The 20527-nt window shown below is 39.4% G+C and overlaps 1 protein-coding gene across 2 annotated transcripts in view; it reads right to left on the bottom strand.

Annotated features, from left to right (window-relative positions):
* LOC121535540 (kinesin-associated protein 3) overlaps positions 1-5044 on the bottom strand; it is a 74830-nt gene extending 69786 nt beyond the window's left edge. For both annotated transcript variants that reach the window (XM_045218251.1, XM_045218252.1), the window contains exons 1-2: positions 4910-5044; positions 4351-4482 (exon numbers count right to left, since the gene is read on the bottom strand). In XM_045218251.1, coding sequence (XP_045074186.1) covers positions 4351-4482; positions 4910-4941 — 164 coding nt within the window. In that variant the 5' untranslated portion in view covers positions 4942-5044. The remainder of the gene's footprint in view (positions 1-4350; positions 4483-4909) is intronic.
* Between the last annotated feature and the right edge of the window lie 15483 nt (positions 5045-20527).

Raw genomic sequence — 20527 nt, 5'->3', positions numbered from 1 at the left:
GAATAGAATAGAGGGGAATAAAATAGAGGGGAATAGAATAGAGGGGAGTAGAATAGAATAGAGGGGAATAGAATAGAGGGGAATAGAATAGAATAGAGGGGAATAGAATAGAGGGGAATAGAATAGAGGGGAATATAATAGAATAGAGGGGAGTAGAATAGAGGGGAATAAAATAGAGGGGAATAGAATAGAGGGGAGTAGAATAGAATAGAGGGGAATAGAATAGAGGGGAATAGAATAGAGGGAATAGAATAGAGGGGAATAGAATAGAGGGAATAGAATAGAGGGGAGTAGAATAGAATAGAGGGGAATAGAATAGAGGGGAATAGAATAGAATAGAGGGGAATAGAATAGAGGGGAATAGAATAGAATAGAGGGGAATAGAATAGAGGGGAGTAGAATAGAATAGAGGGGAATAGAATAGAGGGGAATATAATAGAGGGGAGTAGAATAGAGGGTAATATAATAGAATAGAGGGGAATAGAATAGAATAGAGGGGAGTAGAATAGAATAGAGGGGAATAGAATAGAGGGTAATATAATAGAATAGAGGGGAATAGAATAGAGGGGAATAAAATAGAGGGGAATATAATAGAGGGGAGTAGAATAGAATAGAGGGGAATAGAATAGAATAGAATAGAGGGGAATAGAATAGAGGGGAATAGAATAGAGGGGAGTAGAATAGAATAGAGGGGAATAGAATAGAGGGGAATAGAATAGAATAGAGGGAGTAGAATAGAGGGAATAGAATAGAGGGGAATAGAATAGAGGGGAATAGAATAGAATAGAGGGGAATAGAATAGAGGGAGAATAGAATAGGGGATAGGAATAGAATAGAAGGGAATGGGGAATAGAATAGAGGGAATAGAATAGAGGGGAATAGAATAGAGGAATAGAATAGGGGAATAGAGGATAGAATAGAGGGAATAAAGAATAGAGGGGAATAGAATAGAGGGAATAGAATAGAATAGAGGGGAATAGAATAGAGGGAATAAAAGGAGGGAATAGAATGAGGGAATAGAATAGAATAGGGGAATAGAATAGAATAGAATAGAGGGAAATAGAATAGAGGGGAATAAAATAGAGGGAAATAGAATAGAGGGAGTAGAATAGAATAGAAGGGAATAGAATAGAGGGAATAGAATAGATGGGGAGTAGAATAGAGGGAATAGAAAGAGGGATATAATAGAATGAGTAGAATAGAGGGGAATAGAATAGAGGGAATAGAATAGAATAGAGGGAATAGAATAGAGGGAATAGAATAGAGGGGAATAGAATGGGGGAATAGAATAGGGAATAGAATAGGGGGAATAGAATAGAGGGGAATAGAATAGAGGGGAATAGAATAGAGGGAATAGAATAGAGGGAATAGAATAGAGGGAGTAGAATAGAATAGAGGGAAGTAGAATAGAGGGAATAGAATAGAATAGAGGAAATAGAATAGAGGAATAGAATAGAGGGAATAGAATAGGGGAATAGAATAGAATAGAGGAATAGAATAGAGGGAATAGAATAGAGGGGAATAGAATAGAGGGAATAGAATAGAATAGAATAGAGGGAATAGAATAGGGAATAGAATGGGGGAAAATAGAATAGAGGAATAGAATAGAGGGGAATAGAATAGAGGGAATAGAATAGAGGGAGAATAGAATAGAGGGAATAGAATAGAGGAATAGAATAGAATAGAGGGAATAGAATAGAGGGAATAGAATAGAATAGAATAGAGGAATAGAATAGAGGGATAGAATAGAGGGAATAGAATAGAGGGGATAGAATAGAATAGAGGGAATAGAATAGAGGGAATAGAATAGAGATAGAGGGGAATAGAATAGAGGGGAATAGAAATAGAGGGAATAGAATAGAAATAGAGGAATAGAGGGAATAGAATAGAGGAATAGAATAGGAATAGAATAGAGGGAATAGAATAGAGGAATAGAATAGAGGGAATAGAATAGAGGGGAATAGAATAGAGGGAGAATAGAATAGAATAGAGGGAATAGAATAGAGGGAATAAAATAGAGGGAATAGAATAGAGGGAGTAGAAATAGAATAGGGGAATAGAATAGAGGGAATAGAATAGAATAGAGGGGATGAATGAGGGAATAGAATAGAGGGAATATAATAGAATAGAGGGGAGTAGAATAGAGGGGAATAAAATAGAGGGAATAGAATAGAGGAGTAGAATAGAATAGAGGGGAATAGAATAGAGGGGAATAGAATAGAATAGAGGGGAATAGAATAGAGGGGAATAGAATAGAGGGGAATAGAATAGAGGGAATAGAATAGAGGGGAGTAGAATAGAATAGAGGGAATAGAATAGAGGGGAATAGAATAGAGGGGAATAGAATAGAGGGAATAGAATAGAATAGAGGGGAATAGAATAGAGGGAATAGAATAGAGGGAATAGAATAGAGGGAATAGAATAGAATAGAGGGGAATATAATAGAATAGAGGGAATAGAATAGAGGGAGTAGAATAGAATAGAGGGGAATAGAATAGAGGGAAATAGAATAGAGGGAATAGAATAGAGGGATAGAATAGAATAGAGGGAGAATAGAATAGAGGGAAATAGAATAGAGGGAATAGAAGTAGAATAGAGGAATAGAATAGGGAATAGAGGGAATAGAATAGAGGGAATAGAATAGAGGGAATAGAATAGAATAGAATGAAGAGGGAATAGAGGGGAATAGAATAGAGGGGAATAGAATAGAATAGAGGGGAATAGAATAGAGGGGAATAGAATAGAGGAGAATAGAATAGAGGGAATAGAATAGAGGAATAGAATAGAGGGAAATAGAATAGAGGGGAATAGAATAGAGGGAATAGAATAGAGGGAATAGAATAGAGGGGAATAGAATAGAGGGGAATAGAATAGAGGGAATAGAATAGAATAGAGGGAATAGAATAGAGGGAAAAAATAGAGGGAATAGAATAGAGGGAGTAGAATAGAATAGAGGGGAATAGAATAGAGGGAATAGAATAGAATAGAGGGAATAGAATAGAGGGAATAGAATAGAGGGAATGAATAGGGAATAGAGGGAATAGAATAGAGGGGAGTAGAATAGAGGGAATAGAATAGAGGGAATAGAATAGAGGGAAATAGAATAGAGGGAATAGAATAGAGGGAATAGAATAGAGGGAATAGAATAGAGGAAGAATAGAATAGAGGGAATAGAATAGAGGGAAGTAGAATAGAGAGGAATAGAATAGAGGGAATAGAATAGAGGGAATAGAATAGAATAGAGGGAATAGAATAGAGGAATAGAATAGGGGGAATAGAATAGAGGGAATAGAATAGAGAATATAGAGGGGAATAGAATAGAGGGGATAGAATAGAGGGAATAGAATAGAGGGAATAGAATAGAGGGAATAGAATAGAATAGAGGGAATAGAATAGAGGAATAGAATAGAATAGAGGGAATAGAATAGAGGGAATAGAAGAATAGAATAGAGGGAATAGAATAGAGGGAATAGAATAGAATAGAGGAATAGAATAGAGGGAATAGAATAGAATAGAGGGAATAGAATAGAGGGAATAGAATAGAAATAGAATAGAGGGAATAGAATAGAATAGAGGGAATAGAATAGAATAGAGGGAATAGAATAGAGGGGAAATAGAATAGAGGAATAGAATAGAGGAATAGAATAGAGGGAATAGAGAATAGAATAGAGGGAATAGAATAGAGGGAATAGAATAGAGGGAATAGAATAGAGGGAATAGAATAGAATAGAGGGGAATATAATAGAGGGGAATATAATAGAGGGAATAGAATAGAGGGGAATAGAATAGAGGGGAATAGAATAGAGGGGAATAGAATAGAGGGGAATAGAATAGAGGGGAATAGAATAGAGGGGAATAGAATAGAATAGAGGGGAATAGAATAGAGGGGAATAGAATAGAGGGAATAGAATAGAGGGGAATAGAATAGAGGGGAATAGAATAGAATAGAGGGGAATAGAATAGAGGGAATAGAATAGAGGGAATAGAATAGAGGGGAATAGAATAGAGGGGAATAGAATAGAATAGAGGGGAATAGAATAGAGGGGAATAGAATAGAGGGAATAGAATAGAATAGAGGGGAATAGAATAGAGGGGAATAGAATAGAATAGAATAGAGGGGAATAGAATAGAGGGGAATAGAATAGAGGGAATAGAATAGAGGGAATAGAATAGAATAGAATAGAGGGGAATAGAATAGAGGGGAATAGAATAGAATTAGACTAGCTACATTTCCCCAGCCACATCTCTCAGTTTACCAAAGAAAGTGGCAGGGCTAGACTGTTGAAATCACAGACCAAAACACCACATATCATTTACATCCTTTGTTGACTGCGCTAAAACCATGCTTACATCTTCTGACACTTCTTGCGGTCTCCCAGCATCTCGTCTCCGGTCTCTCCAAGGATGGTCGCCTCCACCTCATACTGAACAACCAGGGCTTTCTCTGTAGGGTGCACGTCCAGACTACCACCCTTCACTTTCCTGCGGTCATCATAAGGATGAATAATATATTTTAGTTAACTTTTCATTTTAGCATTTGCTTTAGAATCAACTAACTTGACCACATTTGACAGCATACATATGACAGCTAGTGAGGTGAGGCTAATTATTGTCCACGCCCATTCACGGGATGGACTGAGATTTGTTCTCCATCACAGCTGTTGTTGACGTTGCCGGATGCGGCAGATATTCTACATCATTATGGAGAACAACATAACGTCTACAGGTAACATTTGATCTTGAATTTGAGTTACAAAGAAGTAGGCTACTGTAGGCTAGCTAGCTATACGAATAGCATGCCAATTAGCTAGCTAGGTGGTATGCTGCTAGCATGATAAGGCTTTACATTATTGTTTACGTTACAAGCGAGATACAGAAGAGATTGACGAAATGACAGCGTTATCTTTACCGTTTCAGATAGCGTGCATCCTCCGACTGCATCTTATGCTCTTTATATGAAACCAAAGATGCCTATTTAAACAGAATCACAGCAAAATAACTGGCTAGGAAAATGTTGAAGCCAGTGGCGGTGTTATTAGGATCAACTATCTTTCCCAGAATGCACTGTGTTGGAAAGAGAAAGAGGGGTAGTTGAGAGTCGTGAAAAAGACATTGATGTTCTTGTGCGCTCTCTACAGGCAAGACACAGACTCACATGTTAGTTAGGGTCGTGTTCCTGGGAAGTTTCTGGTGGGGGTGCTGCTATTCGCTAGACACTTATATATCGGTCCGCTAATACAGGACTAGTAAAGGCCCAGTGCACTACTTTTGAGAGAAAAAAAAAGATATTAATTTATTCATTTATTTTGTATTATTGCTGATTTTTCAGGGGGTTCTGCAGCACCCTCAGCACCCCTACTTCCCGCGGCTATGATCAGAACTATGGTCCAACAGAATACCTCTTAACCACTTCCTGTTTTCTATGAAGGATGGGGTGATGACATAATCATGTCAGTGCACCACTTGGTGCATCAGGGCTTTTACCTCTTATTAAACAGAGATGGGAGCATCAGGACTTTTACCTCTTATTAAACACAGATGGGAACATCAGGGCTTTTACCTCTTATTAAACAGAGATGGGAACATCATGGCTTTTACCTTTTATTAAACACAGATGGGAACATCAGGGCTTGTACCTCTTATTAAACACAGATGGGAACATCAGGGCTTTTACCTCTTATTAAACACAGTTGGGAACATCAGGGCTTTTACCTCTTATTAAACACAGATGGGAACATCATGGCTTTTACCTTTTATTAAACACAGATGGGAACATCAGGGCTTGTACCTCTTCTTGAACACAGATGGGAACATCAGGGCTTGTACCTCTTATTAAACACAGATGGGAACATCAGGGCTTTTACCTCTTATTAAACACAGATGGGCACATCAGGGCTTTTACATCTTATTAAACACAGATGGGAGCATCAGGGCTTTTACCTCTTATTAAACACAGATGGGAACATCAGGGCTTTTACCTCTTATTAAACAGAGATGGGAGCATCAGGGCTTTTACCTCTTATTAAACACAGATGGAACATCAGGGCTTTACCTCTTATTAAACACAGTTGGGAACATCAGGGCTTTTACCTCTTATTAAACACAGTTGGGAACATCATGGCTTTTACCTTTTATTAAACACAGATGGGAACATCAGGGCTTGTACCTCTTCTTGAACACAGATGGGAACATCAGGGCTTGTACCTCTTATTAAACACAGATGGGAGCATCAGGGCTTTTACCTCTTATTAAACACAGATGGGAGCATCAGGGCTTTTACCTCATATTAAACACAGATGGGAGCATCAGGGCTTTTAAATCCTATCAAACACAGATGGGAGCATCATGGCTTTTGTCATCTTATTAAACACAGATGGGAGCATCAGGGCTTTTACCTCTTATTAAACACAGATGGGAATATCAGGGCTTTTACCTCTTATTAAACACAGATGGGAACATCAAGTCATTTACCTATTATTAGACACAGATGGGAACATCAGGGCTTTTACCTCTTATTAAACACAGATGGGAACATCATGGATTTTACCTTTTATTAAACACAGATGGGAACATCAGGGCTTGTACCTCTTCTTGAACACAGATGGGAACATCAGGGCTTGTACCTCTTATTAAACACAGATGGAACATCAGGGCTTTTACCTCTTATTAAACACAGATGGGCACATCAGGGCTTTTACATCTTATTAAACACAGATGGGAGCATCAGGGCTTTTACCTCTTATTAAACACAGATGGGAACATCAGGGCTTTACCTCTTATTAAACAGAGATGGGAGCATCAGGGCTTTTACCTCTTATTAAACACAGATGGGAACATCAGGGCTTTTACCTCTTATTAAACACAGTTGGGAACATCAGGGCTTTTTACCTCTTATTAAACACAGTTGGGAACATCATGGCTTTTACCTTTTATTAAACACAGATGGGAACATCAGGGCTTGTACCTCTTCTTGAACACAGATGGGAACATCAGGGCTTGTACCTCTTATTAAACACAGATGGGAACATCAGGGCTTTTACCTCTTATTAAACACAGATGGGCACATCAGGGCTTTTACATCCTATTAAACACAGATGGGAGCATCAGGGCTTTTACCTCTTATTAAACACAGATGGGAACATCAGGGCTTTTACCTCTTATTAAACAGAGATGGGAGCATCAGGGCTTTTACCTCTTATTAAACACAGATGGGAACATCAGGGCTTTTACCTCTTATTAAACACAGTTGGGAACATCAGGGCTTTTACCTCTTATTAAACACAGTTGGGAACATCATGGCTTTTACCTTTTATTAAACACAGATGGGAACATCAGGGCTTGTACCTCTTCTTGAACACAGATGGGAACATCAGGGCTTGTACCTCTTATTAAACACAGATGGGAGCATCAGGGCTTTTACCTCTTATTAAACACAGATGGGAGCATCAGGGCTTTTACCTCATATTAAACACAGATGGGAGCATCAGGGCTTTTAAATCCTATCAAACACAGATGGGAGAATCATGGCTTTTGTCATCTTATTAAACACAGATGGGAGCATCAGGGCTTTTACCTCTTATTAAACACAGATGGGAATATCAGGGCTTTTACCTCTTATTAAACACAGATGGGAACATCAAGTCATTTACCTATTATTAGACACAGATGGGAACATCAGGGCTTTTACCTCTTATTAAACACAGATGGGAGCATCAGGGCTTTTACGTCTTATTAAACAGAGATGGGAACATCATGGCTTTTACCTTTTATTAAACACAGATGGGAACATCAGGGCTTGTACCTCTTATTAAACAGAGATGGGAGCATCAGGGCTTTTACTTCTTATTAAACACAGATGGGAACATCAGGGCTTTTACCTCTTATTAAACACAGTTGGGAACATCAGGGCTTTTACCTCTTATTAAACACAGTTGGGAACATCAGGGCTTTTACCTCTTATTAAACACAGATGGGAACATCATGGCTTTTACCTTTTATTAAACACAGATGGGAACATCAGGGCTTGTACCTCTTCTTGAACACAGATGGGAACATCAGGGCTTGTACCTCTTATTAAACACAGATGGGCACATCAGGGCTTTTACATCTTATTAAACACAGATGGGAGCATCAGGGCTTTTACCTCTTATTAAACACAGATGGGAACATCAGGGCTTTTACCTCTTATTAAACAGAGATGGGAGCATCAGGGCTTTTACCTCTTATTAAACACAGATGGGAACATCAGGGCTTTTACCTCTTATTAAACACAGTTGGGAACATCAGGGATTTTACCTTTATTAAACACAGTTGGGAACATCTGGCTTTTACCTTTTTATTAAACACAGATGGGCACATCAGGGCTTGTACCTCTTCTTGAACACAGATGGGAACATCAGGGCTTGTACCTCTTCTTGAACACAGATGGGAACATCAGGGCTTGTACCTCTTATTAAACACAGATGGGAACATCAGGGCTTTTACCTCTTATTAAACACAGATGGGCACATCAGGGCTTTTACATCTTATTAAACACAGATGGGAGCATCAGGGCTTTTACCTCTTATTAAACACAGACGGGAACATCAGGGCTTTTACCTCTTATTAAACAGAGATGGGAGCATCAGGGCTTTTACCTCTTATTAAACACAGATGGGAACATCAGGGCTTTTACCTCTTATTAAACACAGTTGGGAACATCAGGGCTTTTACCTCTTATTAAACACAGTTGGGAACATCATGGCTTTTACCTTTTATTAAACACAGATGGGAACATCAGGGCTTGTACCTCTTCTTGAACACAGATGGGAACATCAGGGCTTGTACCTCTTATTAAACACAGATGGGAGCATCAGGGCTTTTACCTCTTATTAAACACAGATGGGAGCATCAGGGCTTTTACCTCATATTAAACACAGATGGGAGCATCAGGGCTTTTAAATCCTATCAAACACAGATGGGAGCATCATGGCTTTTGTCATCTTATTAAACACAGATGGGAGCATCAGGGCTTTTACCTCTTATTAAACACAGATGGGAATATCAGGGCTTTTACCTCTTATTAAACACAGATGGGAACATCAGGGCTTGTACCTCTTCTTGAACACAGATGGGAACATCAGGGCTTGTACCTCTTATTAAACACAGATGGGAACATCAGGGCTTTTACCTCTTATTAAACACAGATGGGCACATCAGGGCTTTTACATCTTATTAAACACAGATGGGAGCATCAGGGCTTTTACCTCTTATTAAACACAGATGGGAACATCAGGGCTTTTACCTCTTATTAAACAGAGATGGGAGCATCAGGGCTTTTACCTCTTATTAAACACAGATGGGAACATCAGGGCTTTTACCTCTTATTAAACACAGTTGGGAACATCAGGGCTTTTACCTCTTATTAAACACAGTTGGGAACATCATGGCTTTTACCTTTTATTAAACACAGATGGGAACATCAGGGCTTGTACCTCTTCTTGAACACAGATGGGAACATCAGGGCTTGTACCTCTTATTAAACACAGATGGGAACATCAGGGCTTTTACCTCTTATTAAACACAGATGGGCACATCAGGGCTTTTACATCTTATTAAACACAGATGGGAGCATCAGGGCTTTTACCTCTTATTAAACACAGATGGGAACATCAGGGCTTTTACCTCTTATTAAACAGAGATGGGAGCATCAGGGCTTTTACCTCTTATTAAACACAGATGGGAACATCAGGGCTTTTACCTCTTATTAAACACAGTTGGGAACATCAGGGATTTTACCTCTTATTAAACAGAGATGGGAGCATCAGGGCTTTTACCTCTTATTAAACACAGATGGGAACATCAGGGCTTTTACCTCTTATTAAACACAGTTGGGAACATCAGGGCTTTTACCTCTTATTAAACACAGTTGGGAACATCATGGCTTTTACCTTTTATTAAACACAGATGGGAACATCAGGGCTTGTACCTCTTCTTGAACACAGATGGGAACATCAGGGCTTGTACCTCTTATTAAACACAGATGGGAGCATCAGGGCTTTTACCTCTTATTAAACACAGATGGGAGCATCAGGGCTTTTACCTCATATTAAACACAGATGGGAGCATCAGGGCTTTTAAATCCTATCAAACACAGATGGGAGCATCATGGCTTTGTCATCTTATTAAACACAGATGGGAGCATCAGGGCTTTTACCTCTTATTAAACACAGATGGGAATATCAGGGCTTTTACCTCTTATTAAACACAGATGGGAACATCAAGTCATTTACCTATTATTAGACACAGATGGGAACATCAGGGCTTTTACCTCTTATTAAACACAGATGGGAACATCATGGATTTTACCTTTTATTAAACACAGATGGGAACATCAGGGCTTGTACCTCTTCTTGAACACAGATGGGAACATCAGGGCTTGTACCTCTTATTAAACACAGATGGGAACATCAGGGCTTTTACCTCTTATTAAACACAGATGGGCACATCAGGGCTTTTACATCTTATTAAACACAGATGGGAGTATCAGGGCTTTTACCTCTTTTTAAACACAGATGGGAACATCAGGGCTTTTACCTCTTATTAAACAGAGATGGGAGCATCAGGGCTTTTACCTCTTATTAAACATAGATGGGAACATCAGGGCTTTTACCTCTTATTAAACACAGTTGGGAACATCAGGGCTTTTACCTCTTATTAAACACAGTTGGGAACATCATGGCTTTTACCTTTTATTAAACACAGATGGGAACATCAGGGCTTGTACCTCTTCTTGAACACAGATGGGAACATCAGGGCTTGTACCTCTTATTAAACACAGATGGGAACATCAGGGCTTTTACCTCTTATTAAACACAGATGGGCACATCAGGGCTTTTACATCTTATTAAACACAGATGGGAGCATCAGGGCTTTTACCTCTTATTAAACACAGATGGGAACATCAGGGCTTTTACCTCTTATTAAACAGAGATGGGAGCATCATGGCTTTTGTCATCTTATTAAACACAGATGGGAGCATCAGGGCTTTTACCTCTTATTAAACACAGATGGGAATATCAGGGCTTTTACATCTTATTAAACACAGATGGGAGCATCAGGGCTTTTACCTCTTATTACTCTATTAAACAGAGATGGATATAAACATCGGGCTTTTACCTCTTATTAAACACAGTTGGGAACATCAGGGATTTTACCTCTTATTAAACAGAGATGGGAGCATCAGGGCTTTTACCTCTTATTAAACACAGATGGGAAACATCAGGGCTTTTACCTCTTATTAAACACAGTTGGGAACATCTGGGCTTTTACCTCTTATTAAACACAGTTGGGAACATCATGGCTTTTACCTTTTATTAAACACAGATGGGAACATCAGGGCTTGTACCTCTTCTTGAACACAGATGGGCACATCAGGGCTTGTAACTCTTATTAAACACAGATGGGAGCATCAGGGCTTTTACCTCTTATTAAACACAGATGGGAGCATCAGGGCTTTTACCTCATATTAAACACAGATGGGAGCATCAGGGCTTTTAAATCCTATCAAACACAGATGGGAGCATCATGGCTTTTGTCATCTTATTAAACACAGATGGGAGCATCAGGGCTTTTTACCTCTTATTAAACACAGATGGGAATATCAGGGCTTTTACCTCTTATTAAACACAGATGGGAACATCAAGTCATTTACCTATTATTAGACACAGATGGGAACATCAGGGCTTTACCTCTTATTAAACACAGATGGGAACATCATGGATTTTACCTTTTATTAAACACAGATGGGAACATCAGGGCTTGTACCTCTTCTTGAACACAGATGGGAACATCAGGGCTTGTACCTCTTATTAAACACAGATGGGAACATCAGGGCTTTACCTCTTATTAAACACAGATGGGCACATCAGGGCTTTTACATCTTATTAAACACAGATGGGAGCATCAGGGCTTTTACCTCTTTTAAAACACAGATGGGAACATCAGGGCTTTTACCTCTTATTAAACAGAGATGGGAGCATCAGGCTTTTACCTCTTATTAAACATAGATGGGAACATCAGGGCTTTACCTCTTATTAAACACAGTTGGAACATCAGGGCTTTTACCTCTTATTAAACACAGTTGGGAACATCATGGCTTTTACCTTTTTATTAAACACAGATGGGAACATCAGGGCTTGTACCTATTCTTGAACACAGATGGGAACATCAGGGCTTGTACCTCTTATTAAACACAGATGGGAACATCAGGGCTTCTACTCTTATTAAACACAGATGGGCACATCAGGGCTTTACATCTTATTAAACACAGATGGGAGCATCAGGGCTTTTACCTCTTATTAAACACAGATGGGAACATCAGGGCTTTTACCTCTTATTAAACAGAGATGGGAGCATCATGGCTTTTGTCATCTTATTAAACACAGATGGGAGCATCAGGGCTTTTACCTCTTATTAAACACAGATGGGAATATCAGGGCTTTTACATCTTATTAAACACAGATGGGAGCATCAGGGCTTTTACCTCTTATTAAACACAGATGGGAACATCAGGGCTTTTACCTCTTATTAAACAGAGATGGGAGCATCAGGGCTTTTACCTCTTATTAAACACAGATGGGAACATCAGGGCTTTTACCTCTTATTAAACACAGTTGGGAACATCAGGGCTTTTACCTCTTATTAAACACAGTTGGGAACATCATGGCTTTTACCTTTTATTAAACACAGATGGGAACATCAGGGCTTGTACCTCTTCTTGAACACAGATGGGAACATCAGGTCTTGTACCTCTTATTAAACACAGATGGGAACATCAGGGCTTTTACCTCTTATTAAACACAGATGGGCACATCAGGGCTTTTACATCTTATTAAACACAGATGGGAGCATCAGGGCTTTTACCTCTTATTAAACACAGATGGGAACATCAGGGCTTTTACCTCTTATTAAACAGAGATGGAGCATCAGGGCTTTTACCTCTTATTAAACACAGATGGGAACATCAGGGCTTTTTACCTCTTATTAAACACAGTTGGGAACATCAGGTTTTACCTCTTATTAAACAGAGATGGGAGCATCAGGGCTTTTACCTCTTATTAAACACAGATGGGAACATCAGGGCTTTTACCTCTTATTAAACACAGTTGGGAACATCAGGCTTTTTACCTCTTATTAAACACAGTTGGGAACATCATGGCTTTTACCTTTTATTAAACACAGATGGGAACATCAGGGCTTGTACCTCTTCTTGAACACAGATGGGAACATCAGGGCTTGTACCTCTTATTAAACACAGATGGGAGCATTCAGGCTTTTACCTCTTATTAAACACAGATGGGAGCATCAGGGCTTTTTTTACCTCATATTAAACACAGATGGGAGCATCAGGGCTTTTAAATCCTATCAAACACAGATGGGAGCATCATGGCTTTGTCATCTTATTAAACACAGATGGGAGCATCAGGGCTTTTACCTCTTATTAAACACAGATGGGAATATCAGGGCTTTTACCTCTTATTAAACACAGATGGGAACATCAAGTCATTTACCTATTATTAGACACAGATGGGAACATCAGGGCTTTACCTCTTATTAAACACAGATGGGAACATCATGGATTTTACCTTTTATTAAACACAGATGGGAAACATCAGGGCTTGTACCTCTTCTTGAACACAGATGGGAACATCAGGGCTTGTACCTCTTATTAAACACAGATGGGAACATCAGGGCTTTTACCTCTTATTAAACACAGATGGGCACATCAGGGCTTTTACATCTTATTAAACACAGATGGGAGCATCAGGGCTTTTACCTCTTTTTAAACACAGATGGGAACATCAGGGCTTTTACCTCTTATTAAACAGAGATGGGAGCATCAGGGCTTTTACCTCTTATTAAACATAGATGGGAACATCAGGGCTTTTACCTCTTATTAAACACAGTTGGGAACATCAGGGCTTTTACCTCTTATTAAACACAGTTGGGAACATCATGGCTTTTACCTTTTATTAAACACAGATGGGAACATCAGGCTTGTACCTCTTCTTGAACACAGATGGGAACATCAGGGCTTGTACCTCTTATTAAACACAGATGGGAACATCAGGGCTTTTACCTCTTATTAAACACAGATGGGCACATCAGGGCTTTTACATCTTATTAAACACAGATGGGAGCATCAGGGCTTTTACCTCTTATTAAACACAGATGGGAACATCAGGGCTTTTACCTCTTATTAAACAGAGATGGGAGCATCATGGCTTTTGTCATCTTATTAAACACAGATGGGAGCATCAGGGCTTTTACCTCTTATTAAACACAGATGGGAATATCAGGGCTTTTACCTCTTATTAAACACAGATGGGAACATCAAGTCATTTACCTATTATTAGACACAGATGGGAACATCAGGGCTTTTACCTCTTATTAAACACAGATGGGAACATCATGGATTTTACCTTTTATTAAACACAGATGGGAACATCAGGGCTTGTACCTCTTCTTGAACACAGATGGGAACATCAGGGCTTGTACCTCTTATTAAACACAGATGGGAACATCAGGGCTTTTACCTCTTATTAAACACAGATGGGCACATCAGGGCTTTTACATCTTATTAAACACAGATGGGAGCATCAGGGCTTTTACCTCTTTTTAAACACAGATGGGAACATCAGGGCTTTTACCTCTTATTAAACAGAGATGGGAGCATCAGGGCTTTTACCTCTTATTAAACACAGGTGGGAACATCAGGGCTTTTACCTCTTATTAAACACAGTTGGGAACATCAGGGCTTTTACCTCTTATTAAACACAGTTGGGAACATCATGGCTTTTACCTTTTATTAAACACAGATGGGAACATCAGGGCTCTATACCTCTTCTTGAACACAGATGGGAACATCAGGGGCTTGTACCTCTTATTAAACACAGATGGGAACATCAGGGCATTTACCTCTTATTAAACACAGATGGGCACATCAGGGCTTTTACATCTTATTAAACACAGATGGGAGCATCAGGGCTTTTACCTCTTATTAAACACAGATGGGAACATCAGGGCTTTTACCTCTTATTAAACAGAGATGGGAGCATCAGGGCTTTTACCTCTTATTAAACACAGATGGGAACATCAGGGCTTTTACCTCTTATTAAACACAGTTGGGAACATCAGGGATTTTACCTCTTATTAAACACAGTTGGGAACATCATGGCTTTTACCTTTTATTAAACACAGATGGGAACATCAGGGCTTGTACCTCTTCTTGAACACAGATGGGAACATCAGGGCTTGTACCTCTTATTAAACACAGATGGGAGCATCAGGGCTTTTACCTCTTATTAAACACAGATGGGAGCATCAGGGCTTTTACCTCATATTAAACACAGATGGGAGCATCAGGGCTTTTAAATCCTATCAAACACAGATGGGAGAATCATGGCTTTTGTCATCTTATTAAACACAGATGGGAGCATCAGGGCTTTTACCTCTTATTAAACACAGATGGGAATATCAGGGCTTTTACCTCTTATTAAACACAGATGGGAACATCAAGTCATTTACCTATTATTAGACACAGATGGGAACATCAGGGCTTTTACCTCTTATTAAACACAGATGGGAGCATCAGGGCTTTTACCTCTTATTAAACACAGATGGGAACATCAGGGCTTGTACCTATTATTAAACACAGATGGGAACATCAGGGCTTGTACCTCTTATTGAACTCAGATGGGAGCATCAGGGCTTTTACCTCTTATTAAACACAGATGGGAACATCAGGGCTTGTACCTCTTGTTAAACACAGATGGAAGAATCAGGGATTTTACCTCTTATTAAACACAGATGGGAGCATCAGGGCTTTTACCTCTTATTAAACACAGATGGGAGCATCAGGGCTTTTACCTCTTATTAAACACAGATGGGAGCATCAGGGGCTTGTACCTCTTATTAAACACAGATAGACATCAGGGCTTGGTACCTATTATTAAACACAGATGGGACATATCAGGCTTGTACCTCTTATTGAACTCAGATGGGGAGCATCAGGGCTTTTACCTCTTATTAAACACAGATGGGAACATCAGGGCTTGTACCTCTTGTTAAACACAGATGGAAGAATCAGGATTTTACCTCTTATTAAACACAGATGGGAGCATCAGGACTTTTACCTCTTATTAAACACAGATGGGAGCATCAGGGCTTTTACCTCTTATTAAACACAGATGGGAGCATCAGGGCTTGTACCTCTTATTAAACACAGATGGGCACATCAGGGCTTTTACCTCTTATTAAACACAGATGGGAGCATCAGGGCTTTTACCTCTTATTAAACACAGATGGGAACATCAGGGCTTTTAACTCTTATTAAACAGAGATGGGAGCATCATGGCTTTTGTCATCTTATTAAACACAGATGGGAGCATCAGGGCTTTTACCTCTTATTAAACACAGATGGGAATATCAGGGCTTTTACATCTTATTAAACACAGATGGGAGCATCAGGGCTTTTACCTCTTATTAAACACAGATGGGAACATCAGGGCTTTTACCTCTTATTAAACAGAGATGGGAGCATCAGGCTTTTTACCTCTTATTAAACACAGATGAACATCAGGGCTTTTACCTCTTATTAAACACAGTTGGGAACATCAGGGCTTTTACCTCTTATTAAACACAGTTGGGAACATCATGGCTTTTACCTTTTATTAAACACAGATGGGAACATCAGGGCTTGTACCTCTTCTTGAACACAGATGGGAACATCAGGTCTTGTACCTTTATTAAACACAGATGGGAACATCAGGGCTTTTACCTCTTATTAAACACAGATGGCACATCGGGCTTTACATCTTATTAAACACAGATGGGAGACATCAGGGCTTTTACCTCTTATTGAAACACAGATGGGAACATCAGGGCTTTTACCTCTTATTAAACAGAGATGGGAGCATCGGGCTTTTACCTCTTATTAAACACAGATGGGAACATCAGGGCTTTTACCTCTTATTAAACACAGTTGGGAACATCAGGAATTTTACCTCTTATTAAACAGAGATGGGCATCAGGGCTTTTACCTCTTATTAAACACAGATGGGGGAAACATCAGGCTTTACCTCTTATTAAACACAGTTGGGAACATCCAGGGCTTTTTACCTCTTATTAAACACAGTTGGGAACATCATGGCTTTTACCTTTTTATTAAACACAGATGGGAACATCAGGGCTTGTACCTCTTCTTGAACACAGATAGGAACATCAGGGCTTGTACCTCTTATTAAACACAGATGGGAGCATCAGGGCTTTTACCTCTTATTAAACACAGATGGGAGCATCAGGGCTTTTACCTCATATTAAACACAGATGGGAGCATCAGGGCTCTTAAATCCTATCAAACACAGATGGGAGCATCATGGCTTTTGTCATCCTTATTAAACACAGATGGGACAGTCAGGCCTTTACCTCTTATTAAACACAGATGGGAATATCAGGGCTTTTACCTCTTATTAAACACAGATGGAACATCAATCATTTACCTATTATTAGACACAGATAGGAACATCAGGGCTTTTACCTCTTATTAAACACACAGATGGGAACATCATGGATTTTACCTTTTATTAAACACAGATGGGAACATCAGGCTTGTACCTCTTCTTGAACACAGATGGGAACATCAGGGCTTGTACCTCTTATTAAACACAGATGGGAACATCAGGGCTTTTACCTCTTATTAAACACAGATGGGCACATCAGGGCTTTTGAACATCTTATTAAACACAGATGGGAGCATCAGGGCTTTACCTCTTTTTAAACGACAGATGGGAACATCAGGGCTTTACCTCTTATTAAACAGAGATGGGAGCATCAGGGCTTTTACCTCTTATTAAAACATAGATGGGAACATCAGGGCTTTTACCTCTTATTAAACACAGTTGGGAACATCAGGGCTTTTTACACTCTTATTAAACACAGTTGGGAACATCATGGCTTTTACCTTTTATTAAACACAGATGGGAACATCGGGGCTTGTACCTCTTCTTGAACACAGATGGGAACATCAGGGCTTGTACCTCTTATTAAACACAGATGGGAACATCAGGGCTTTTACCTCTTATTAAACACAGATGGGCACATCAGGGCTTTTACATCTTATTAAACACAGATGGGAGCATCAGGGCTTTTACCTCTTATTAAACACAGATGGGAACATCAGGGCTTTTACCTCTTATTAAACAGAGATGGGAGCATCATGGCTTTTGTCATCTTATTAAACACAGATGGGAGCATCAGGGCTTTACCTCTTATTAAACACAGATGGGAATATCAGGGCTTTACCTCTTATTAAACACAGATGGGAACATCAAGTCATTTACCTATTATTAGACACAGATGGGAACATCAGGGCTTTTACCTCTTATTAAACACAGATGGGAACATCATGGATTTTACCTTTTATTAAACACAGATGGGAACATCAGGGCTTGTACCTCTTCTTGAACACAGATGGGAACATCAGGGCTTGTACCTCTTATTAAACACAGATGGGAACATCAGGGCTTTTACCTCTTATTAAACACAGATGGGCACATCAGGGCTTTTACATCTTATTAAACACAGATGGGAGCATCAGGGCTTTTACCTCTTTTTAAACACAGATGGGAACATCAGGCTTTTACCTCTTATTAAAACAGAGATGGAGCATCAGGCTTTTACCTCTTATTAAACACAGATGGGAACATCAGGGCTTTTACATCTTATTAAACACAGTTGGGAACATCAGGGCTTTTACCTCTTATTAAACACAGTTAGAACATCATGGCTTTTACCTTTTATTAAACACAGATGGGAACATCAGGGCTTGTACCTCTTCTTGAACACAGATGGGAACATCAGGGCTTGTACCTCTTATTAAACACAGATGGGAACATCAGGGCATTTACCTCTTATTAAACACAGATGGGCACATCAGGGCTTTTACATCTTATTAAACACAGATGCGGAGCATCGGGCTTTACCTCTTATTAAACACAGTTGGAACATCAGGACTTTTACCTCTTATTAAACAGAGATGGAGCATCAGGGCTTTTACCTCTTATTAAACACAGATGGGAACATCAGGACTTTTACCTCTTATTAAACACGCAGTTAGAACATCCAGGATTTTACACTCTTATTAAACACAGTTGGAACATCATGGCTTTTTACCTTTTATTAACACAGATGTGGAACATCAGGGCTTGTACCTCTTCTTGAACACAGATGGGAACATCAGGGCTTGACCTCTTATTAAACACAGATGGGAGCATCAGGGCTTTTTACCTCTTATTAAACACAGATGGGAGCATCAGGGCTTTTACCTCATATTAAACACAGATGGGAGCATCAGGGCTTTTAAATCCTATCAAACACAGATGGGAGAATCATGGCTTTTGTCATCTTATTAAACACAGATAGCTCGGGCTTTTTACCTCTTATTAAACAAGATGGGAATATCAGGGCTTTTACCTCTTATTAAACACAGATGGGAACATCAAGTCATTTACCTATTATTAGACACAGATGGGAACATCGGGCTTTTACCACTCTTATTAAACACAGATGGAGCATCGGGCTTTTACCTCTTATTACACGATACATCGGGCTTTACCTATTATTAAACACAGATGGAACATCGGGCTTGTACTCTTTGAACTCAGATGGGACATCAGGGCTTTTACCTCTTATTAAACACAGATGGGACCATCAGGGCTTGTACCTCTTGTTAAACACAGATGGAAGAATCAGGGTTTTCCTCTTATACCAGATGGGCATCGTTTTACCTCTTATTAAACACAGATGACATCGTTTTACCTCTTATTAAACACAGATGGGGCATCAGGCTTTACCTCTTATTAAACACAGATGGCACATCAGGGCTTTTACCTCTTATTAAACACAGATGGCATCGCTTTTACCTCTTATTAAACACAGTTGGGAACATCATGCTTTTACCTCTTATTAAACACAGATGGGAACATCAGGATTTTACCTCTTATTAAACACAGATGGAAAGCATCGGGCTTTTACCTCTTATTAAACACAGATGTACATCAGCTTATACTTATTAAATACATGGGGCATCGCTTTTACCTCTTTTAAACACAGTTGGGAGCATCGGGCTTTTACCTCTTATTAAACAGATGGGAGCATCGGGCTTTTACCTCTTATTAACCATGGGAACTCAGGGCTTTACCTCTTATTAAACACAATGAACATCGGGCTTGTACCTCTTGTTAAGCACAGATGGAAGAATCGATTTTCCTCTTATTAAACACGATGGAGCATCGGGCTTTTACCTCTTATTGAACAGATGGGAGCATCAGGGCTTTTTACCTCTTATTGAATTCAGATGGGACATCAGGGCTTTTAGCCTCTTATTAAAGCACAGATGAACATCCTTCTGCTCTTGTTAAACACAGATGAAGAATCGGGATTTTACCTCTTATTACCGATGGGGCATCGGCTTTTATTTTACATGGAG

Source organism: Coregonus clupeaformis, unplaced genomic scaffold (assembly GCF_020615455.1).
Source record: "Coregonus clupeaformis isolate EN_2021a unplaced genomic scaffold, ASM2061545v1 scaf1464, whole genome shotgun sequence".
Lineage (NCBI taxonomy): Eukaryota > Metazoa > Chordata > Actinopteri > Salmoniformes > Salmonidae > Coregonus > Coregonus clupeaformis.
The sequence above is the reverse complement of the archived record's forward strand: the minus strand, read 5'-3'. Positions and strand labels throughout refer to the sequence as shown.